At 35.0% G+C, this 24,752-nt stretch overlaps 4 protein-coding genes across 4 annotated transcripts; 2 read left to right on the forward strand and 2 right to left on the reverse strand.

The window, feature by feature from the left end:
• Positions 1–1,965: 1,965 nt before the first annotated feature.
• Positions 1,966–8,295, reverse strand: LOC111417743 (transmembrane protease serine 9-like). Its single transcript, XM_071195306.1, has 2 exons — positions 7,480–8,295; positions 1,966–2,859 (listed from the first exon to the last, which is right to left on the reverse strand). Exons 1-2 carry the CDS (start codon positions 8,281–8,283, stop codon positions 1,966–1,968), a joined length of 1,698 nt encoding a protein of 565 aa, XP_071051407.1. The 5' UTR covers positions 8,284–8,295.
• Positions 8,296–16,134: 7,839 nt separating this feature from the next.
• LOC111420053 (chymotrypsin-1-like) lies at positions 16,135–17,154 on the forward strand. Its single transcript, XM_023052959.2, has one exon. The coding sequence runs from the start codon at positions 16,184–16,186 to the stop codon at positions 17,132–17,134; it is 951 nt and encodes a 316-aa protein (XP_022908727.2). The 5' UTR covers positions 16,135–16,183; the 3' UTR covers positions 17,135–17,154.
• A 4,140-nt stretch (positions 17,155–21,294) lies between these two features.
• Positions 21,295–22,169, reverse strand: LOC111417747 (chymotrypsin-2-like). Its single transcript, XM_023050114.2, has one exon. The coding sequence runs from the start codon at positions 22,136–22,138 to the stop codon at positions 21,338–21,340; it is 801 nt and encodes a 266-aa protein (XP_022905882.2). The 5' UTR covers positions 22,139–22,169; the 3' UTR covers positions 21,295–21,337.
• A 56-nt stretch (positions 22,170–22,225) lies between these two features.
• Positions 22,226–23,048, forward strand: LOC111417748 (chymotrypsin-2-like). Its single transcript, XM_023050115.2, has one exon. The coding sequence runs from the start codon at positions 22,244–22,246 to the stop codon at positions 23,039–23,041; it is 798 nt and encodes a 265-aa protein (XP_022905883.2). The 5' UTR covers positions 22,226–22,243; the 3' UTR covers positions 23,042–23,048.
• The last annotated feature ends 1,704 nt before the right edge of the window (positions 23,049–24,752 follow it).

A 24,752-nucleotide genomic window follows, 5' to 3' on the forward strand; every position in this document is an offset into this window, starting at 1 on the left:
TAGATAGCTATTCTACATCAGAGTGCATTTCTATTGGAGTTCCACAAGGATCAGTGGTGGGGCCTTTGCTTTTCCTCATTTACATAAATGACTTGCCTGCTTCAATATCTAAGTCTTCAATCATATTTTATACTGACGACACTATTTTAATCAGCAGACAAAAACTCCTTATTGATGCTGTTGCAGTAAATCGGGCGTCGCTCTGCGTGCAACGGTCTAAATCTGAATTCCAACAAAACAGCTGAAGCTATCTTTACACTAAGAGGCGTTCAGAAAGATCTGATGGATGAGCAATATGTAGATTTTTTGGGTGTTCGCTTAGACACCACATTGATATGGGACCAGCATGTAGGTATACTTTGCGGAAGGCTGAGCAGCAACATTCTGACCTACTCGGGTTGGTCTAGGATTTTTCGGCTGCAGCGACGTGCCATTCGTGTCATATGTGGTTTGAAATATTGAGACGAGTGCCATGAGTTGTTCCTAGATTAGAAAGTATTTTAATAGATTATATAAAAAACAAATTGAAGGTAAGTTAGCTGCGTTATTCTTTGAAATTGTTCGTAGATTCTTTGATTTTGTCAAAAAAATATGCTTACAGAAAAATTTTTTTCTACTTTTTAGTATGAGTAGAAGAGAAGTTTTTAAAAATCTCCAAGATATAATGGACTACTTGTATTATGAGAAAATAGAAGTGGATATATTAGCTTTGTCGTCAGAAGTAGATTAGCTGACTAATGAGGAAATCCCTTGAGTGAGTATCTCTTGGCAGTCGAGTTGTTTTGAAATTAGGGTTTAGCCGTTTTTAAAGACGTGCGGCTAAACCCAAATGTTTCTAGTTCTAGGTCTAATGTAAGTTCTAGTGACAGTGTAAGTGTAAAACTAGAACTAACACTAACACTAGACGTAGAACTAGAATCATTCGGGTTTAGCCGTCTTTAGAGACGTGCGGCTAAACCCGAATGTTTCTAGTTCTAGGTCTAGTGTAAGTTCTAGTGACAGTGTAACTGTAAAATTAGAACTAACACTAGACGTAGAACTAGAATCATTCGGGTTTAGCCGTCTTTAGAGACGTGCGGCTAAACGTCTAGTGTTAGTGTCAGTTCTAGTTTTACACTTACACTGTCATTAGAACTTACAGTAGACCTAGAACTAGAAACATTTGGGTTTAGCCGCACGTCTCTAAAGACGGCTAAACCCGAATGATTTTTAGTTCCCGGTATAGTGCTAGTTTTAGTTTTACACTTGCACTGTCACTAGAACTAACACTATACCTAGAATTAGAATCATTTGGGTTTAGCCCCACGTCTCTAAAGACGGCTAAACCCGAATGATTCTAGTTCTAGGAATAGTGTTAGTTCACCACATGGTGGTGGACCATCTTGCATAAATTTATTAAATTGGGGATTAGATGTAAAAAATCAAGCTATCGTAGTCTGTTCAATGTTTCTTCAAAAAAGTAAGGCCAAATAATTTTATTGTTGATAATTCCTGCCCAAACATTAATTTTTTCAGGATACTGAGTGTGTTGTTCTTTCATCCATCTGGGATTTTCGTCCAAGGTTAATTCATCTAAGAACAAAATGTTTTCAACATGACGAGGGAATATATGGCACATATCCATTAAGGTTTGACAAAATTGCATTCATCCGTCCGGGTCGTCTTCAGTTAATTCATGTACCAGTTGTATTTTATAAGGATGAAGGAGGAGTACCATATATGTGATTATCTTGACGAATGCTGACATGTGGATTTTCTTCTATAGCTAGTGAAATATTTAGTTTCCTCTCCCCGTTAATTACAGGACGTCCTTTTCTTAGCTTATCTTCTACAGAACCATATCTCGAAATTTTCTAGTTCTAGGTCTAGTGTTAATTCTAACGATAGTGTTAGCTTTACTTTTAGTTGTTATTCAGTGCTAGATTGTTGTATACTTTTTAACTAGAATCTTAACTAGAATTAAAATTATTTGAAGTAAAGGAAATCATAAATAAAATCAAAAAAATATTTTAATTTATTTTCTTTACTAAACTCAATTTTACTAATCCTCATCGTGTCTTTAATCCATTCATAAAAAGCCGAAATTCTCGTATAAACCTCTGGAACACTATTATTACAATTCCCCCCATAAGAAACTAACCCAATTTGCATAATTTTTCTAGTTTCTGTGCTAACAAGAGGACCTCCCGAATCCCCCGTACAACTTCCTCTCATCTTATAACCCGTCATACAAATATTCGTCGTTTTTAAATTCTTGTAATATTTTTTGCACTCATTATAAGGTACGCTAAAAATTTCGACCGATTCCAAAACTAAAGAAGCTTTATTTACAAGGAGTTTCTCGTCGTTTGTGTAACCCCAACCAATAACGGTGGCGGTGATGTTCATTCGATCGTCAAGAACTTTAAGTGGATGTATCTTGACCCAACCCACACCTTTCGTAAAAATAATTTTCTCTTTTAATCTCAATAAAGCGATGTCGTTTACGTTTGTGTTTCGTTCGTAAAATGGGTGTAAATATTTTTTGATTACTTGATATCGTTGGCCGTCCGCCCAATATTTACTTCCAACTGAAATTTTTAAATTTTCCGGTAAACGTTCTTTATCACGGCTAAAACAACAATGTCCCGCGGTTAAAATAATAAAATGGCTTATTATTGAACCACCACAAACGTGTTTTTCTTTATGGAGGATGCTAGCGAGAAATTCGAACAGTTCTAATTCAACATTAACACCTTCGATTATTCTGAAACTGAGTTCTTCTTCAACGTTTTCTTGGTTACTTTGTAAATCGGGGTCGTCATCTTCAATTTCATTCGTTCTTGTTAAGAATAAAATGTAGCACAAAATGATTTTTAACTTGAATAACATTTTTTTAAGACTTAAAAAACAATTATAATCGGAATAATAAATAAATAATATCTTTATTGCGTTATTTTTTATTGCGATATCGCATTGTAATTGTATTCCAATAACTGTATTCAAAAATTGTATTTGATTTTTAAGTTATGTAAGAACTTTTTACAGTTTCTAGATCTCAATCAACATCTTTTCTATTACCTCTCTCTTCCATCACCCTTAACATTGCTGAACATCAACCTTAGTACTTGAAATCTCTTTTCCTACAGTTTTTATTATTAAACATGCTAAAATAAGGTAACATCACATTTTTTGTAAAAAGTAAGCGATCGACTTTTGCACACGACGAGTCTTACACTGTCCAAAACTTTGGATTTTGAGGAAGATGGAACACTGAGTTGTATACCGTTCAATACACCAATTTTTAAATATGTCATTGCGATCTGTCTCTCAAAATGTTTGATGGAAATTGACTTTCCATGAATTCTTTTATACAGCCAGAATGAGTTTACAACAGCCATATCAATAATCCTTGTGACTAGACACCAGTACCATTTCTTACCCCTTATCGCTATAGAAAGTTTTTCTAAGACCCAATCATGGTGGTCTACTCCAACCATGTATCGATTATAATAGTGAATCAGTCTTGGCTGAGCAACTTGCACTTGATTTGCGTTCTTTGCTCCATCTTGCAATTCATACTACTGGTTCTGCGGTATTAAAATTTGTGACCATAAAAACACATTTGTTATCATTTCATTCTACCAGCAATATTTTGTTTTCGTTATCAAATCTATGATCATAGGATTCTCGAGGTAACCTTTCTAAGTCTTTGGTTGGTAGCAATGGATATTTTGCAGTCCTATTTTCTCTAATAATATCTGTTGCACGTACTTGTATTTCTTTTAGCTAATGAAACAAGGCATGATTGCTAAAAAAATTATCAAACTATAAATACCAACTTTTTAGACCTTTTATAGCAATTTCAAAACAACTCTAGTGCCAAAAGGTTCCGATTGTCATCCGCTTTCCTTGCCAGTATAAGAAAAATTGAAGTAGTAATATCCATCTTCGCCACAAAGTGCCCAGAGTTTGTAACTAAATCATATTGGCAGTAGGGCTTGTACACGTTGCACGTAATATGGATGGAGTTGGTTGTGCGTCAATATTCGCCAAATTGTGATACCACATGTTGCTCTGCAAGTATCCTAGTACTTAGACCAAGCTGCTCTTCGTCGACATTCAAAATCTCCTCCTCGACATTAACTTAATTGCTCCTCCTTTCTGCCCATGCCTCGGTCAAATATTGCTATTTTCTCTACCACGTTGCACCACAAGTAAAAACAAACAAGTAAAAACTCATCACCTATTCTACAGGTAGAATAGATGATGAGTTTTAAATATCTAGACTCTATTCAATTTGTCTCTTTGTCTAACTTACAATCCTTTCGCTTTCCATCCAGTATCTTTGTCTTCCTTCTTGGTCAAACTTTTATGCTGCTACGAGCAAGTTCTAAAAAGTTCCCGGGTTTGACAGTGGCGATGTTAATAAACACCGTAACATGTCTCATTTCAGGAGAACTGGTCCACAGTAGGCAAAGTCTTTCTTCAGCCCACAGTCCAATCCTATATTTGGTCATGGGAAATGCGCTGCCCTCTCATGCTAGCTCATCTGCCGCTTCATTGCCAGCAACCCCAGAGTGACCCAGGATCCAGATCAGAGAAACTCTGTTATCACAACTCAGCGTGTTTAATGTTTTCTTGCAATCATTAACCAGAACCGACACTGCTTGCAGCGCCTGAAGAGCGGCTTGACTGTCTGAGAAAATTCGTACTGTCATGTTCTTCACCCCTCTTTCAAGAAGGATTTTAGCACCCATGTCAATAGCAAATACTTCTGTCTAGAATACAGTACAGTACGTACTCAGACTTGCTTAATTCGAACTGTCTGGCAGTATATTCCTGCTCCGACCCCTTCCGGTGTTTTTGATCAATTTGTGAACATGCAAATATCTGCCTGAACCAGAGAATTTTTATTTTCGATCCAAGACTGCCGCTCAAGCAGCACAATCTGGCATCGAACATTAATCACTGTTAGTGATCCCTCCAAATTTAACGGCATTGATAGGACAGTATCAGTGCTTATAATGTCCTCCGCAGCTCATTGGTAGGACATTGGTTAAATCTGTAAATGGTTGTTCTAGCCACTTTCTCTATATGCAAATGCAGAGGACATAGGCCAAGCCTCCATTGCTAGTATTTTTAATTCGAAAGTTAATTTCAAAGATATCTAGGAAACTAAAAAATTTATGCTACAATTTTTTTCACCAATTAGTCATTATTTGTCATGTCATAAGGAATAAATCCCCAAGTTTATGCGTATAGGTTGAGAATCACCCTGTAGAATAGGTGATGAGTTTTAAATGTCTTGTCATCAATATTAGTTACAAGAAGTTATGGAAGCACCTTATTTTCTGAATTTCTGTTTTTCTGAGTTTCCTATACAGACTCTATTCAGTTTCTTTTGTTTATTGACAGCCTCTTTTCAGTCTGGTACATCGATAGATAGAGGTCTCCTTCTTGGCCCTATTCAGTCTCTTTCATCTATTAATAGTCTAATATAGCATAAATAATAGATCTTTTTTGACAAAATCATAGAATCTACAAATAATTTAAAAGATCTGACTTGATAATTTGATAAGTACAAATTGCCAACAGCTAAAACAACGGCCTAATGGTGGAAGTGAAGAGGGAAAACCCGAATGTTACTAGTTCTAGGTCTAGTGTTAGTTCCAGTTTTACACTAGCACTGTTACTATGTAGAACTAATACTATACCTAGAACTAAAATCATTCGGGTTTAGCCGTCTTTAGAGACGTGCGGCTAAACCCGAATGATTCTAGTTCGAGATATAGTGTGAGTTCTAGTGATAGTGTAAGTGTAAAACTGAAACTATCACTATACCTAGAACTAGAATCATTCGGGTTTAGCCGTCTTTATAGACGTGCGGCTAAACCCGAACGATTCTAGTTTTAGGTATAGTGTGAGTTCTAGTGATAGTGTAAGTGTAAAACTGAAACTAGCACTATACCTAGAACTAGAATTATTCGGGTTTAGCCGCACGTCTGTAAAGACGGCTAAACCCGAATGATTCTAGTTCTAGATATAGTGTGAGTTCTAGTGAAAGTGCAAGTGTGAAACTGAAACTAGCACTATACCTAGAACTAGAATCATTCGGGTTTAGCCGTCTTTAGAGACGTGCGGCTAAACCCAAATGATTCTACTTCTAGGTATAGTGTGAGTTCTAGTGATAGTGTAAGTGTAAATCTGAAACTAGCACTATACCTAGAAGTAGAATCATTTGGGTTTAGCCGTCTTTACAGACGTGTGGCTAAACCCAAATGATTCTAGTTCTAGATATAGTGTGAGTTCTAGTGATAGTGTAAGTGTAAATCTGAAACTAGCACTATACCTAGAACTAGAATCATTTGGGTTTAGCCGCACGTCTCTAAAGACGGCTAAACCCGAATGATTTTAGTTCTAGGTATAGTGTTAGTTTTAGTGACAGTGCAAGTGTAAAACTACAACTAACACTATACCTTGCCGCACCTCTCTAAAGACGGCTAAACCCGAATGATTTTAGTTCTAGGTATAGTGTTAGTTTTAGTGACAGTGCAAGTGTAAAACTATAACTAAGTTATAGGTATAGTGTTAGTTTTAGTGACAGTGCAAGTGTAAAACTACAACTAACACTATACCTAGAACTAGAATCATTCGGGTTTAGCCGTCTTTAGAGACGTGTGGCTAAACCCGAATGATTCTAGTTCTAGATATAGTGTGAGTTCTAGTGATAGCGCAAGTGTAAAACTGAAACTAGCACTATACCTAGAACTAGAATCATTCGGGTTTAGCCGCACGTTTCTAAAGATGGCTAAACCCGAATGATTCTAGTTCTAGATATAGTGTGAGTTCTAGTGATAATGCAAGTGTGAAACTGAAACTAGCACTATACCTAGAACTAGAATCATTCGTGTTTAGCCGTCTTTAGAGACTAGCAGCTAAACCCGAACGATTCTAGTTCTAGGTATAGTGTTAGTTCTAGTGATAGCGCAAGTGTAAAACTGAAACTAGAATTAGAATCATTTGGGTTTAGCCGTCTTTAGAGACGTGCGGCTAAATCCAAATCTACCTAAGTGCCACTATCACTTGAACTAACACCAGACCTAGAACTAGAATCATTCGGGCTTAGCCGCACGTCTCTGAAGATGGCTAAACCCGAATGGTTTTAGTTCTAGATATAGTGTTAGTTTTAGTGAGAGTGTAAATGTAAAACTACAACTAAGTTCTAGGTATAGTGTTAGTTTTAGTGACAGTACAAGTGTAAAACTACAACTAACACTATACCTAGAACTAGAATCATTCGGGTTTAGCCGTCTTTAGAGACGTACGGCTAAACCTAAATGATTCTAGTTCTACATAGGTATAGTGTTATTTCTACATAGTAACAATGCTAGTGTAAAACTAGCACTAACACGTGCGTTTTCAAATTGTTAACAAAATCATAAATCAAAACTTCTTTAACTTTTATATCATTTTCTTTATTAATTAATTAATCTTAAGTCTTTCTTGTCTTATAACCTTTTTAATCCAAGAATAATAATAATTCACATTCGTGTAAACCTCAGGAATTGTATTACTACAATCCGATCCATAAGAAACGATTCCAATTAGTGTCATTTTATTTTCATTTTTTACAATAAGAGGTCCACCAGAATCGCCTTGACAACTTCCTTTCGAATTACCCCCGAATCCACATAAATTTTTCGAGGACATCGTCCCATAATATTTCTCACACATTTTTAAAGCAACCACCTTAATAACGACGTGTTGCAACTTGTTTGATGGCTCGTAAATCAATTCGCCGTTCGTGTTCATGTAGGAACCCCAACCTATAACAATAGCCTCTTGGTTTTTAGCGATGTTGTTTTGATTTAGTGGTATGGCAGAAACGGATAAACCGTATTTGATTGTTTTTAATGTTTTAAATAATGCGATATCGTTAATTACATTACTTGGATCATAAGCTTCGTGCACAAATTTTTTGTTGACCCTGTACAAAGTGCCGTCTCGCCAATAAACGTTTCCGACGGAAATTTGAATGAGATTATCTCCAACTTCTTTACCTTCGTAAAAACAACAATGAGCAGCGGTTAGAATCCAATCGTTTGAAATTATAGATCCTCCACATTTATGTCCACCGTGAAAAATTACACTTGCCATAAATGGGTACGAATTCATTAAGGCTTCCGTGCCGTTCGTTATACGGTTTCCCATTTGCTTGATTTGTTGGGTTAAGCAAATAAGGATTAGGTTTAAAGAAAAAATTAACGATAATATTTGAAGTAAACATTTTTTTTTAGTCATTTTAAGCGGATTTAAGGTTTAAAACGTCGCAGATTACTGAGTAAAAAGGAGGTAATCAAAAATAATTTCTAAGTTAATTAAGACGGTTAGTTGGATTTAATTGAATCGTGAAATCGATTTTTTTTAATTCCTCGTTATGTTTGGTACCGTTTCAGGCATTAATTAAAATTAAAAAAATTTAAATTAAATTTTAATTTATCTTTCTTTTAGTAAGTTAGGATTTTTTTTAATTTTAAACGTTTCCCCGAATAAATAGTATTTGCCCTACTCTAGTTAATCCTCTGCTCCATCCTTGTACGTAAAAATCGATGGATATTTTTGAAAATGTGTCTAAATTCCTTAAGATTTTAAGAAATACCTAGTTGTGCATAAAAAATTTTGGAAATTGATTCAAAATCCCTAAATATGTTTGGAAATTCCTATAAAATCTCCTAAAAACTTGAAATTCTGTAGAAATTTCTGCAAAATCCTAGATAACCTCAGGTATTCTGAGAAATTTTTATGGTATACTTGAAAATCGGTTGAAATCTTTTGGAAATCTCCTGGAAATACTAAGAAATGCATACATAAGTGTCTGGGAGGAATTAAAAGTTCTGGACTCATTCAAAAACCTTGGATACACTGAAAAATCCTACGATATCCGTAAAAATCGATGGATATGTTTAAAAATATGTCTAAATTCTTTAAGATTTTTAGAAATAAGTAGTTGTATATAAAAATTTTTGGAAATCGATTCAAAATCTCTAGATATGTTTGGAAATTCTTAAAAAATTTTGTAAAAACTTGAAATTCTGAAGAAATTTCTGCAAAATCCTAGATAACCTCAGGTATTCTGAGAAATTTTTATGATGTACTTGAAAATCGGTTGAAATCTTTTGGAAATCTCCTGGAAATACTAAGAAATGCATACATAAGTGTCTGGGAGGAATTAAAAGTTCTGGACGTTCGTAATAATCCTTGGAAATCCTTCTAATTCTTTTAAAAGCTCATTCAAAAACCTTGGATACACTGAAAAATCCTAAGATATCCGTAAAAATCGATGGATATGCTTAAAAATGTGTCTAAATTCTTTAAGATTTTTGGAAATATCTAGTTGTATATAAAAATTTTTGGAAATCGATTCAAAATCCCTAGATATGTTTGGAAATTCTTATAAAATCTTCTAAAAACTTTAAATTCTGTAGAAATCTCTGCAAAATCCTACATAACCTTAGGTATTCTGAAAAATGTTTATGGTATACTTGAAAATCGGTTGAAATTTTTTGGAAATCTCCTGGAAATACTAAGAGATGCATACATAAGTGTCTGGGAGGAATTAAAAGTTTTGGACATTCGTAATAATCCTTGGAAATCCTTCGAATTCTTTTAAAAACTCATTCTAAAACCTTGGATACACTGAAAAATCCTAAGATATCCGTAAAAATCGATGGATATGTTTAAAAATGTCTAAATTCTTTAAGATTTTTAGAAATACCTAGTTGTATATAAAATTTTTTGGAAATCGTTTCAAAATCCCTAAATATGTTTGAAAATTCCTATATAATCTTCTAAACACTTGAAATTCTGTAGAAATTTCTGCAAAATCCTAGATAACCTTAGGTATTCTGAGAAATTTTTATGGTATACTTGAAAATCGGTTGAAATCTTTTGGAAATCTCCTGGATATACTAAGAGATGCATACATAAGTGTCTGGAAGGAATTAAAAGTTCTGGACGTTCGTAATAATCCTTGGAAATCCTTCTAATTCTTTTAAAAACTCATTCAAAAACGTTGGATACACTGAAAAATCCTAAAATATCCGGAAAAATCGATGGATATGTTTAAAAATGTGTCTAAATTCTTTAAGATTTTTAGAAATAAGTAGTTGTATATAAAAATTTTTGGAAATCGTTTCAAAATCCCTAGATATGTTTGGAAATTCCTAAAAAATTTTCTAAAAACTTGAAATACTGTAGAAATTTCTGCAAAATCCTAGATAACCTTAGGTATTCTGAGGAATTTTTAATGGTGTACTTGAAAATCGGTTGAAATTTTTTGGAAATCTCCTGGAAATACTAAGAAATGCATACATAAGTGTATGGGAGGAATTAAAAGTTCTTGACTCATTCAAAAACCTTGGATACACTGAAAAATCCTAAGATATCCGTAAAAATCGATGGATATGTTTAAAAATGTCTAAATTCTTTAAGATTTTGAGAAATATCTAGTTGTATATAAAAATTTTTGGAAATCGATTCAAAATCCCTAGATATGTTTGGAAATTCCTATAAAATCTTCTAAAAACTTGAAATTCTGTAGAAATTTCTGCAAAATCCTAGATAACCTTAGGTATTCTGAGAAATTTTTATGGTATACTTGAAAATCGGTTGAAATCTTTTGGAAATCTCCTGGAAATACTAAGAAATGCATACATAAGTGTATGGGAGGAATTAAAAGTTCTTGACTCATTCAAAAACCTTGGATACACTGAAAAATCCTAAGATATCCGTAAAAATCGATGGATATGTTTAAAAATGTCTAAATTCTTTAAGATTTTGAGAAATATCTAGTTGTATATAAAAATTTTTGGAAATCGATTCAAAATCCCTAGATATGTTTGGAAATTCCTATAAAATCTTCTAAAAACTTGAAATTCTGTAGAAATTTCTGCAAAATCCTAGATAACCTCAGGTATTCTGAGAAACTTTTATGGTATACTTGAAAATCGGTTGAAATCTTTTGGAAATCTCCTGGAAATACTAAGAAATGCATACATAAGTGTATGGGAGGAATTAAAAGTTCTTGACTCATTCAAAAACCTTGGATACACTGAAAAATCCTAAGATATCCGTAAAAATCGATGGATATGTTTAAAAATGTCTAAATTCTTTAAGATTTTGAGAAATATCTAGTTGTATATAAAAATTTTTGGAAATCGATTCAAAATCCCTAGATATGTTTGGAAATTCCTATATAATCTTCTAAACACTTGAAATTCTGTAGAAATTTCTGCAAAATCCTAGATAACCTTAGGTATTCTGAGAAATTTTTATGGTATACTTGAAAATCGGTTGAAATCTTTTGGAAATCTCCTGGAAATACTAAGAAATGCATACATAAGTGTATGGGAGGAATTAAAAGTTCTTGACTCATTCAAAAACCTTGGATACACTGAAAAATCCTAAGATATCCGTAAAAATCGATGGATATGTTTAAAAATGTCTAAATTCTTTAAGATTTTGAGAAATATCTAGTTGTATATAAAAATTTTTGGAAATCGAGTCAAAATCCCTAGATATGTTTGGAAATTCCTATAAAATCTTCTAAAAACTTGAAATTCTGTAGAAATTTCTGCAAAATCCTAGATAACCTTAGGTATTCTGAGAAATTTTTATGGTATACTTGAAAATCGGTTGAATTCTTTTGGAAATCTCCTGGAAATACTAAGAGATGCATACATAAGTGTGTGGGAGGAATTAAAAGTTCTGGACATTCGTAATAATCCTTGGAAATCCTTCTAATTCTTTTAAAACTCATTCAAAAACCTTGGATACACTGATAAATCCTAAAATATCCGTAAAAATCGATGGATATGTTTAAAAATGTCTAAATTCTTTAAGATTTTTAGAAATACCTAGTTGTATATAAAATTTTTTAGAAATCGTTTCAAAATCCCTAAATACGTTTGAAAATTCCTATATAATCTTCTAAACACTTGAAATTCTGTAGAAATTTCTGCAAAATCCTAGATAACCTCAGGTATTCTGAGAAATTTTTATGGTATACTTGAAAATCGGTTGAAATTTTTTGGAAATCTCCTGGAAATACTAAGAAATGCATACATAAGTGTCTGGGAGGAATTAAAAGTTCTGGGCATTCGTAATAATCCTTGGAAATCCTTCTAATTCTTTTAAAAGCTCATTCAAAAACCTTGGATACACTGAAAAATCCTAAGATATCCGTAAAAATCGATGGATATGCTTAAAAATGTGTCTAAATTCTTTAAGATTTTTAGAAATACCTAGTTGTATATAAAAATTTTTGGAAATCGAGTCAAAATCCCTAGATATGTTTGAAAATTCATATAAAATCTTCTAAAAACTTGAAATTCTGTAGAAATCTCTGCAAAAGCCTAGATAACCTCAGGTATTCTGAGAAATTTTTATGGTATACTTGAAAATCGGTTGAAATTTTTTGGAAATCTCCTGGAAATACTAAGAAATGCATACATAAGTGTCTGGGAGGAATTAAAAGTTCTGGGCATTCGTAATAATCCTTGGAAATCCTTCTAATTCTTTTAAAAACTCATTCAAAAACCTTGGATACACTGAAAAATCCTAAGATATCCGTAAAAATCGATGGATATGTTTAAAAATGTCTAAATTCTTTAAGATTTTTAGAAATAAGTAGTTGTATATAAAAATTTTTGGAAATCGATTCAAAATCTCTAGATATGTTTGGAAATTCTTATAAAATTTTCTAAAAGCTTGAAATTCTGTAGAAATTTCTGCAAAATCCTAGATAACCTTAGGTATTCTGAGGAATTTTTAATGGTGTACTTGAAAATCGGTTGAAATTTTTTGGAAATCTCCTGGATATACTAAGAGATGCATACATAAGTGTCTGGGAGGAATTAAAAGTTCTGGACATTCGTAATAATCCTTGGAAATCCTTCTAATTCTTTTAAAAACTCATTCAAAAACCGTGGATTCACTGAAAAATCCTAAGATATCCGTAAAAATCGATGGATATGTTTAAAAATGTGTCTAAATTCTTTAAGATATTAAGAAATGAGTAGTTGTATATAAAAATTTTTGGAAATTGTTTCAAAATCCCTAGATATGTTTGAAAATTCCTATAACATTTCCTAAAAACTTGAGATTTTGTAGAAATCTCTGCAAAATCCTAGATAACCTTAGGTATTCTGAGAAATTTTTATGGTATACTTGAAAATCGGTTGAAATTTTTTGGAAATCTAGAAATACTAGGAAATGTATACATAAGTGTCTGGGAGGAATTAAAAGTTCTGGACATTCGTAATAATCCTTGGAAATCCTTCTAATTCTTTTAAAAACTCATTCAAAAACCTTAGATACACTGATAAATCCTAAGATATCCGTAAAAATCAATGGATATGTTTAAAAATGTGTCTAAATTCTTTAAGATTTTTAGAAATAAGTAGTTGTATATAAAAATTTTTGGAAATCGATTCAAAATCCCTAGATATGTTTGGAAATTATTATAAAATTTTCTAAAAACTTGAAATTCTGTAGAAATTTCTGCAAAATCCTAGATAACCTTAGGTATTCTGAGAAATTTTTATGGTATACTTGAAAATCGGTTGAAATTTTTTGGAAATCTCCTGGAAATACTAAGAAATGCATATAAATATCTGGGAGGAATTAAAAGTTCTGGACGTTCGTAATAATCCTTGGAAATCCTTCTAATTCTTTTAAAAACTCATTCAAAAACCTTAGATACACTGATAAATCCTAAGATATCCGTAAAAATCAATGGATATGTTTAAAAATGTGTCTAAATTCTTTAAGATTTTTAGAAATAAGTAGTTGTATATAAAAATTTTTGGAAATCGATTCAAAATCCCTAGATATGTTTGGAAATTATTATAAAATTTTCTAAAAACTTGAAATTCTGTAGAAATTTCTGCAAAATCCTAGATAACCTTAGGTATTCTGAGAAATTTTTATGGTATACTTGAAAATCGGTTGAAATCTTTTTGAAATCTCCTGGAAATACTAAGAAATGCATACATAAGTGGCTGTGAAGAATTAAAAGTTCTGGACATTCGTAATAATCATTGGATATCCTTGGAAAACCTTCTAATTTTTTTAAAAACTCATTCAAAAACCTTGGATACATTCAAAAATCCTAAGAAATTCGTAAATAGCAGTGGATATTCCTTGAAATCTCTAGAAATACTTGTTTATCATTGAAAATTTTAGAAAATTGCTACAAAATCATTGGATGTATTTGGAAATTTTCATAAAACCTTTTTAAAACCTGAATATCTATAGAAATCTTTGGAAAATAGTTGAATTCCTCAAAAATACTGAGAAATTCGGATGGTATCTTTGAAAATGTTATGGGAATACTTGGAAATAATTATATGAATCTTTAAGAATCGTTAAAATCCTAAATATTATTAATGGATTTCCTTTTTTCTTGGATATTCTTGGAAATTCGTACAATTTCTGTAAAAATCCTTTAAAAGCTTTCGATTCACTCAGAAATAACAGGATGTCTCTAAATATTTTAGGAAATTGTTGCAAAATCTCTAGATATATTTGGAAAATTTAACCAACTTCTCCAGCTTCAACTCTTCTCTCACTATTTATCCCGAAATTTCAAGCCCCTAAAATCGCTTGGAGGAGATGGAATTTTGCCTATTTTTTCTGCAAAAAGGCTTAGAAGACCTGCTCCCACTAATTATATCCCTATATATAGCTAGCTACAGCCTTAGTTATATACTCACACTATGAAGGAGAGTAAAGGAGGTCTTCATACCTAAAGGTGGTAGGCATTCAAACGCAGACCCCAAGGCATACAGACCAATTAGCCTAACTTCATTTCTCCTCAAAAGGATGGAAAAGGTAATCGACCAATACCTTAGGAATGGAGTGCTTTTGTCACTAATCCACTCCACCGTAGCCAGCATGCTTACCAGAAAGCAAAATCAACCAATAGGTATGGGCATCAGTGGACCAAACAGCCACATTAAACTGCCCTCGTTCATCAAGGACCTACATTTACCCTAAATCTTTGGAGAGATAAAGTTACAATACATCTTATAGGTCGCGGTAACGAGGGGGCCGCTCCCCTTAGCCCGGCAGCAATAATAATAATAATGTTTTCCGATATCTCTCCTGGATCTCCTCTACTATCTTGCATTCCCAAACCAACCCAACCCAACCCAATCCAACCCAATATTCTTTTCCTACATGATTGACAGCCGTAAAGAAAACTAACCTTACCCAATATTCTTTCTCGGGATGATTGACATTTTCTGACCTTGATGTTTGGCACTGATAGTACCCAACCAAACTTAATTCTTTCTTAGCCTTCGTTTAACTGGGAGTACCACATAGTCTCCATAATAATCTGTCATGGACTTGGTGTTAGTTAATTTAGGCTTATTCAAGTGTTGTACGTTTGGTTTACTTCCCAAGACATGAAATGAGCGACATGATCTGACATCGCCGAGATCGCTTTGCCTAATTAGATGCCGGGAATTACAACGAATGGCTGAAAAGGTTGCAGAATCAGTAAATGATAACGTGGAATATAAAAGTGTGCAGAAAACTTTGACACTTTTCTGTATACATAAAACTTCATGGCTGTAAATCGATAAGACTAATAATAATGATTTTAATCTTGAATGAATCAAGGTCATGGGCGCACTGCAAAACCTTGGCCTTGAATTAAAAGTTAACCTATGTGTTATCTAACCCAACCCAAATAGTAACTCAAAGTCAGCACCTCTTGCTTTTATCCTCCTCTCTATAATGTAACACGAGTGATGGATTTATTTTGGTCGGTCAACGATTCCAAGATGGAGGCCAACCCGATATTGTCTGATCGAAGCCTCCTGAGTGATGTCCGTACATCTAATGTTATTTGAAGTTTGCTTCATGTAAGGATTTTAATAGAAGAGAATCAAGTTGATGTTACTCTACGAAAGGGGAATCACACATGGATATATCTGATTAGTCTTAGATTTTATTCCAAATCCAGTTAAGAAAACAAATAATTGGGTTCAGATTTTAAATTGAATATAAAACATTTTTATCTTCATCCCACGTTTAAGATATAAAAATTGAACTTGTTTCTCAACGTAATCGTTTATTCAAGATGTACACAACAAAATTGTTCTTACTCCTTTTATATGTAATCGTGGCAGAAATGAAACCTCGACAACGAAAAAAAAACATGCGCATCATCGAGGGCGAGGTGGTCGATCAAAGTAATTTTCCATTCATCGCAAGCATAATCGAAGAAGGTAACCACGTTTGCGGGGCTTCTATCATTTCGGATCGTTATATTTTAACAGCGGCTCATTGTACGTATAGCGTAGGATTTATTCCCAGGGATTTAGACACCACCGTCGTTTCCGTTGGAGCTTCAAAATGGCAATTGGGAACTAAGTATAGATTATCAAAAACTTACGCCCACGTTAATTATAATGCAGTTGCAACCACGAATGATATTGGGTTGTTTAAAACTGCCAAGAAAATCGAGTTTACTTCTAACGTTCAACCGGTTAAATTAAATAAGAAAGATTTACCTCAAGAATCTGGGTTGGAATGTATCGTGATTGGATGGGGTTATACAAGTAATGGGGGTTTTATGATAGATGAAGCAGCTGATGTTTTGAATGTTGTTAAAATTAATACGATAAGTACAGAAAGTTGTCAAAAGTATTATGAAAATATCGATGAAAGGAATATTTGTTTAACTGGGACGGGAAGAAAAGGAACTTGTAGTGGAGATTCCGGTGGGCCTCTTTTATATTATGATGGAGGTGATTTAATCCAAATTGGATTGGTTTCTTATGGTGGTGATTGCAACAACACCTCACCTGAAGTCCATACAAGTGTTTCTTATTTTGAAGATTGGATAACAGAATCGATGAGGTTATTAGACTCAGATAGTGACGATAATCAAGATTTTAACTACGATCACCATCATCACGATAACGGATATAGTTACCCTTTAATTTTCGCTTGGGTACGAAATAATCGTACTCGAGATTTCGTCGTTGAACCAATTTACCCCAAAATACGACGAAAGGGGGGATTTCGTAAAGCAAATGCTATTTATTCGGGGAGACGTTTAAAATTAAAAAAATCCTAATTTACTAAAAAAAAGATAAATAAAAATTTAATTTATATTACTTTAATTTTAATTAATGCCTGAAACGGTATATAAATCTATATAAAACTAATACTAGGGTCTAGCGCCTCGCCCGCAAGTGACCTTGAATGAGAAATCGTTTATTCTCACTTCGCCGAGGTCGTTTGCGGGCGAGGCGCTGGATATGCTATTATATCAATATAGCTTAGTATAACATAGACAATACGCCTATAATTGCTCGTTTGCATAAGATCTTGGCAAAAGATCACAACACTGATCTAGGCCACCTATGCAAACAAGATGGTAAATACACTGAGGATGCTAAGGAATCGTTGGAGCTCCTACTTCCCTTCCTCAAAAGTCTGCCCCCACGTATATGCCGACCCTGACTAATGGATAATAGCTGGGAATATTTTTACACCCAACAGAGTAAGGTGGGTTATTCCCTAAAATCGCCTGGAGGAGGAATTCTGCCTATTTTTCTGCAAAACGACTTAGAAAACCTGCTCCCAGTAATAATATCCCTATATACAGGGTGATTCAAAAAAATATTTTAGACAATATTTAGCGTAGACAATATTTTTAAAAAAGTGCTTTTTATTACAGATAATGTTTAATTTTAAAGAAACTTTGATCCGCTATATCTCGCCAACGAGGCATTTGCGACCCCATGTATATTAAGAAAACTCAAAGGGTTGGAAAAGGTAATCGATCAATACCTTAGGGATGAAGTGCTTGTCACTAATCCACTCCACCCTAGCCAACATGCTTACCAGAAACCAAAATCAACAATTACTGCTCTCCATGTTTTGACTAGCACTTTAGAGAAGGCAATTGCAACCAAAGAGATAGCCCTATGTGCTTTCATAGACATAGAGGGTGCGTTTGATAACACCTCCTATGAATCCATAGAGAAGGCTCTAAACGTAGAAGATACACATCCGTTGACTATAAATATTACTATAAAGGCGCTAAGAGGATGTCCCCAAAGGGGAGTGCGATCACCTCTATTATGGTACCTGGTAGTTGATGACTTGATTCAAGATTTAGGGGTATGCTGATGACCTGGTAATCACAATCCGAGGTAAATATGATACAATCATAACTCAACTAATGCAGAAAGCCCTACTACTCACCAGTACGTGATGTAGAAGGAATGGGCTCAGCATCAATCCAAATAAAATCGAAATAGTCCTTTTCACTCGGAGAAGGAAGCTACAAATAAAAACACCCTCCATTGAAAGCAGAATTATTAACCTCAAAACAAAAATTAAATACCTATGGGTAATACTAGACAGTAAAGTAACCTGGACCTCACACTTAGATAAGGTGAGGAAAAAGGCTATCATGGCAAACCAGATCTGCCGCAGACTCCTATGAAGGAACTGGGGTCTCAAACCACGAATGGCTCATTGGGCCTACGTAGCAATAATCAGACCCATGGTCGCCTACGTCTCATTGGTTTGGTGGCCAAAAACAAAACATAAGACAGCACAACAACAGCTGGAACAAATCCAGCGGTTAGCATGTCTTAACAGTGATGGGCGCTGGGTAAATACCCAGCGGGTAGGTGTTTCTAAAATGAGTATTTATTCGGGTATTTACCCCGATCCAGTACTTCGCCTGTTCCGTCGCGGTATCCACTCAAGCAACCGTTTTGTCCACTGCTCATTCTTCATTCGCGCGACATGACCCGCCCAGTTCCACTTAAGCTTTGCCACAATGTTTATCACATCATTTACGCCAGTTCTTCTTCGTAGGTCTTCATTTCGTATGTAGTCCCTCAGAGTTAAATCCTGGATCGACCTCTCCATCTATCTTTGCGTTACATTTGCGGACCCCTCCTGGAAGTGGCTACCGTTAATGTTAAAGTTTCGGGGATCTATGTCATAACCGGAAGTACGGATTGATTGAAAGCCTTTCTTGTGTCCTTCTGTTTAGTTCGCTTTTTTGATTATCTCTCGATACACGAACCTCATAGCCAAGATATACATAGCTGTCAACCCTCTCAATCTCATTATCCCTAATGTTGATGTTAGAGCTGGGAACAAGATTTATCATAAATTTTGATTTTTCGTTGATATTTAGCCCGACTCTTGCACACACCTCCTTTATACAGGGTGTATCTGAATGACTGCAACAAATTTCAAGGGGTGATTCTTTAGTGAATTTTAAGGGTACTTTAATACATGGACCATGGGCGACTTCGGTTCCCATAAGACGCTACGCCCCTCCAAAATTGGCAAAAAAATTTGGTTTAATTTTTTTTTTCTCAAGAACTATAAACACCAGGAAAATGAAATTTGGGGAATAAGTTTAGTTCATAATAGAACACGTTTCTAGCTTATTTGTACTTTCGATATTCACTTCTAACTTTTTTTATGAAGATGATCATAAATAAAAATATTTCTGACAAAGCCTACTAAAATTTTTTCATTAAAAATTTGTTTGTAAAAGTTTGCTTAATTGATTTTTTTCTCAGAAATTATAAAATTTTCAAAGAACACCAGACATGACTTCACATCGCCGAGGTCGCTTGCGGGCGAGGCGCCCGACTATACTGTTGGAAATAATTCACGAGCACACCCTATATAATCTGAACGCGTGAAGATAAATCCATAATATTTGCGGAGCACAAAGGTTTACTGTAGACGAGTTTAATGAGGGAGTTTCGAGTTGTTCCGTCGCGGCATTGTTGACTGAGCCGCCGTTCCAAGTGGAACATTCCGTCGCTATGGAGACCGAAGTGGATGGAAAATACCGGTCGTTTTTAGTGTGGTGTGAGGGACCATATTGTTATCGTACTCTGTGCGCAATGGATGGGCGATCGCGTTACTTAAGCGAGTTTGAGCGAGGAATGTTTGTGGGTATGCACATTGAGGGTGTATCGTTCTGTGAAATTGCACGTCGTTTGGAGCGGTCGTTATCGGCAGTGCAACGGGCATGGCGAGAATGGTCTGAGGTAAAACATAGGTACCTCCAGCCGCGGCCGGGACGGCCCTGCGCGTCCCCAGCACACGAGGATCGCGCTCTTGTGCTCAGTGCTTTAGCGTCGTGTGTGTCCTCCTCAAGGCAACTTGAAGCTATTTGGCCACCGGCAGGGGAAGGCGCACTCACTACACGAACTGTACGGCAGCGTTTGGTAGATAGTGGACTGCGCGCGCGTCGTGCGATACAGCGGATTCCAGTAACACCCGAGCACCGCAGCATACGTCACAGGTGGGTCGACGCTAGGCATTAGTAGGTTGTCGAGTAGAGGGACATTTTGTTTTCCGACGAATCAAGATTCGAATTGAGCACCGGTGATGCGCGAATTTTAGTTCATCGGAGCCATGGTGATCGTCTACTCGAGCAGTGTGTGCAAGAACGCCCTATCCACCGACAACCGAGCATTATGGTATGGTCTGTTATAGGGTCTGCTATACATGCACGACAACGTACGACAACACATCGGGCGTGTTGTACAGACTTTTGTGGAAGAGCACCGTATACCAATGCTTCCATGACTAGCTCGGTTTCCGCATCTAAATCCAATAAAACATGTGTGGGAAATGACTGGTCGGAGACTTCTACATTATCCGGCTTCCTCGGCTAACGTTGAGGAGCTATGGAGGCGAGTTGAGGTGGCATGGTTGGCCATCCCTCTTGCTACAATACAGCGACTTATAGACTCCATGCCACGTCGTGTAGCGATAGTACGCGAAGCTCACGGGGGATACTCTCGCTATTGATGTTTCTCCTCCCAGCAGAGTTGTGCTGCTCTCCATGTGAGAGTAAGTTACACTACTTTAGTACTACTTCCATACCAAATTTTATTGCGCTAGACACACGCGTTCAGATTATACAGGGTGTGCTCGTGAATTATTTCCAACAGTGTATCAATACGATTCCTCGCCCGCAAGCGACCATGGCGAAGTGAGCATAAACGCTTTCTCACTTCAGTGTTACACATTTGGTTCAGTTTTCATGATATCACATAAACGATATCATCTAATACTGCAGAGGTCGCTTGCGGGTGATGCACTAGAGCCTAGTATTACCTTCATATTAATATAATAGCATATTCAGCGCCTCGCCCGCAAGCGACCTCGGCGAAGTGAGAATTTCGTATACATAACTTTAAAGGTAACTTAATAAAACTCAACTCATTAAAAAGTGTAATATTTTTATGCCATCACATAATTGATCCTTTAAGAGGATCAACTAATTTGCATCTAATAATTTTACAGAGTTTAATATCCAGTCTTTAAAATAAGAGATTTTGGTATAAACTTCAGGCGCGGTGTTGTTGCAATCACCACCATAAGAAACCAACCCAATTTGCACTAAATTACCGTCAATATCAGTTAAAAGGGGCCCCCCAGAGTCGCCACTGCAAGATCCTTGTCTCCCAATTCCAGTTAAGCAAATATTTCTTTCATCAACATTTCTATAGTAACGCCGACATCTTTGTGGACTTATCGTTGTGATTTTTACCTTATTCAAAACATCAGCAGCAGATTTTACTAAGTAACCATTATTACTTGTGTAACCCCATCCGATTACGATGCATTCCAAACCAGATTGTTTTGGTAATTCGTTCCCATACAACTTACCCGGCCGAATATATGTACTAAATCGGACTTTTTTGTCAGTTTTTAACAATGCGATATCATTTACGACTCTATCATTATTGTATTCATCGTGAACGTATATTTTTGAAACCCCATATTTGGTGCCTTCCTCCCATCTCGAAGATCCAACGGATATAAAGGTGTATCGTTCATCTATTAATTGATGTCTTGAGTATGCACAATGAGCTGCCGTTAAAACATAACGACTCGTTATCAAAGAAGCCCCACAAGTATGATAACCATTATAAATTATGCTCACAATAAACGGAAAATTACGTTGATCTGCTGGCCCACCCTCAATAATACGAACTATCCTGCTTTTTAAACATTTACTTTTTGATTCGACCACGAATAAAAACAAAAAAATGAAAAAATAAAGTTTGATGTGCATTTTCGATAATAATATGAGAAAACAAAGAAAACTTTTTAACGTGGGATCAATTAAACCCACGTTTAACTCATAAAATCATCTTGGTTTTTACATCGTTTATTCGAAATGTACATTATAAAATTTTACCTACTTTTTTTATTTTTAATTTTAACGGAAAGTAAAAAAATTCGAAGAAGAAAAAAAGTTCGAATTATTGAAGGCGAAGTAGCGAATCAGAAGGATTATCCATTCGTGGTTAGCATAATTTACAACAACAGACATATTTGCGGAGGTTCTTTGATTTCGGAACGTTACGTTTTAACAGCGGCTCATTGTACTTATTCAGGAAGCGAACCAAGAAATATAGAAAACATTTTAATTTCCGTCGGATCCTCCAAATGGGAAACCGGAACGAAATATGAAATATCTAAATCGTATGCTCACGAAGATTACGATAAAGCTACGACAACCAACGATATCGGATTATTTAAAACCGAAGAAGATGTCGAATTTACTCAAAATGTACAACCGATTAAATTGTATCTTAATGATTTACCCAAAGAATCTGATTTGGAATGTATGGTAATCGGTTGGGGATTTACAAGCGATAATGGTTTTATGGTCAGAAAAGCTTCGAGTGTTTTGAATTTGGTCAAAATTAAAACGATAAGTATTGAAAGTTGTCGAAAATTTTATAGGCACATTGATGAAAGGAATATATGTTTAACTGGATCGAGTAGGAAGGGAACTTGTAGTGGAGATTCTGGTGGGCCTCTTTTCATTCAAGTTTACACTGAATTAATGCAAATTGGATTGGTTTCTTTTGGTGGTGATTGCAATAACACATCACCTGAGGTTCATACAAGAATTTTTTATTTTAAGGATTGGATATCATATGCTATGACATTGTTAGATGTAGATTAATAAATTTCTCAACCATTTATTTTTTTTTATTCATTTCAAAATTCAAAATGTTAATCAGAAATTGATCACAAATAACTCATATCAGTTTGAACTTTACTTGAATTAGAAAGAATAAATCCAAAGAAATATTTTGTACCAGTATAAAAGGACCAGGAATCAGTCGAAGAAGATTTCAACAACACTTTTCCCATAAGAGGAGAATGAACAAAAAATTATAAACAATGAGGACTGAAGAGGATAAGATTATTTGAGGTAAAGATAAAGAGCTGCTCAAAACGACTGTTAGGAAACTTAACTTGATGATTAGCAAGCTAAGCTCATCGTTTATGACATACATGTATAGAAAAGAAAATGGTTTTTGACAAAGATTTCCAGAAAAAACATCATATAATCTCCAGGGCGATGTTGATGGATATCAGAGGTTGCCAGAAAAAATTGATAAGAATTTCTTAAGGATATCAAAGATTGTCATAGATAGCATAGCATGATGCCCAGAATGATATAAAAGATTATTAGAATCGGAATTGTGTGCTGGCGAGGACCATGTTATAAATGGTAATGTAAAATGTCAAAAACGATGTTGGGATATGCCAAAAAAAATACAAAAGGATGTTTGTAATGATGTTAGTTGCTAGGAAAGATGTTGAGATATGTCGGAGACCACGCCAAGGATTGTCAGACACAACATTGTATTGCTATTAAGATATTGAGAGTGTTAAGGGTTATTAAAGACGGAATTGTATACAACCGAGGATGATTTTGAGAGATGCCAGGAATGATAGTTTATGATGAGATGGATGAATAATGTTGAGGAATGTCCGCGATGATGTCAAAGATGGTCAGAAACAACATTGTATTGCTATGAAGATATTAAGAGTGTCTAGATTAATACAAGGATGTTCACAGTGATGTTAAGGGTTATTAAAGACGGATTTATATACAACCGAGGATGATTTTGAGAGATCCCAGGAATGATAATTTACGATGAGATGGATGAATAATGTTGAGGAATGTCCGCGATGATGTCAAAGATGGTCAGAAACAACATTGTATTGCTATGAAGATATTAAGAGTGTCTAGATTAATACAAGGATGTTCACAGTGATGTTAAGGGTTATTAAAAACGGAATTGTATACAACCGAGGATGATTTTGAGAGATGCCAGGAATGATAAGTTATGATGAGATGGATGAATAATGTTGAGGAATGTCCGCGATGATGTCAAAGATGGTCAGAAACAACATTGTATTGCTATGAAGATATTAAGAGTGTCTAGATTAAAACAAGGATGTTCACAGTGATGTTAAGGGTTATTAAAGACGGAATTGTATACAACCAAGGATGATTTTGGGAGATGCCAGGAATAATAATTTATGATGAGATGGATGAATAATGTTGAGGAATGTCCGCGATGATGTCAAAGATGGTCAGAAACAACATTGTATTGCTATGAAGATATTAAGAGTGTCTAGATTAATACAAGGATGTTCACAGTGATGTTAAGGGTTATTAAAAACGGAATTGTATACAACCGAGGATGATTTTGAGAGATGCCAGGAATGATAAGTTATGATGAGATGGATGAATAATGTTGAGGAATGTCCGCGATGATGTCAAAGATGGTCAGAAACAACATTGTATTGCTATGAAGATATTGAGAGTGTCTAGATTGATACAAAGATGTTCACAGTGATGTTAAGGGTTATTAAAG

Source organism: Onthophagus taurus, chromosome 3, assembly GCF_036711975.1.
Source record: "Onthophagus taurus isolate NC chromosome 3, IU_Otau_3.0, whole genome shotgun sequence".
Classification (NCBI taxonomy): Eukaryota; Metazoa; Arthropoda; class Insecta; order Coleoptera; family Scarabaeidae; genus Onthophagus; species Onthophagus taurus.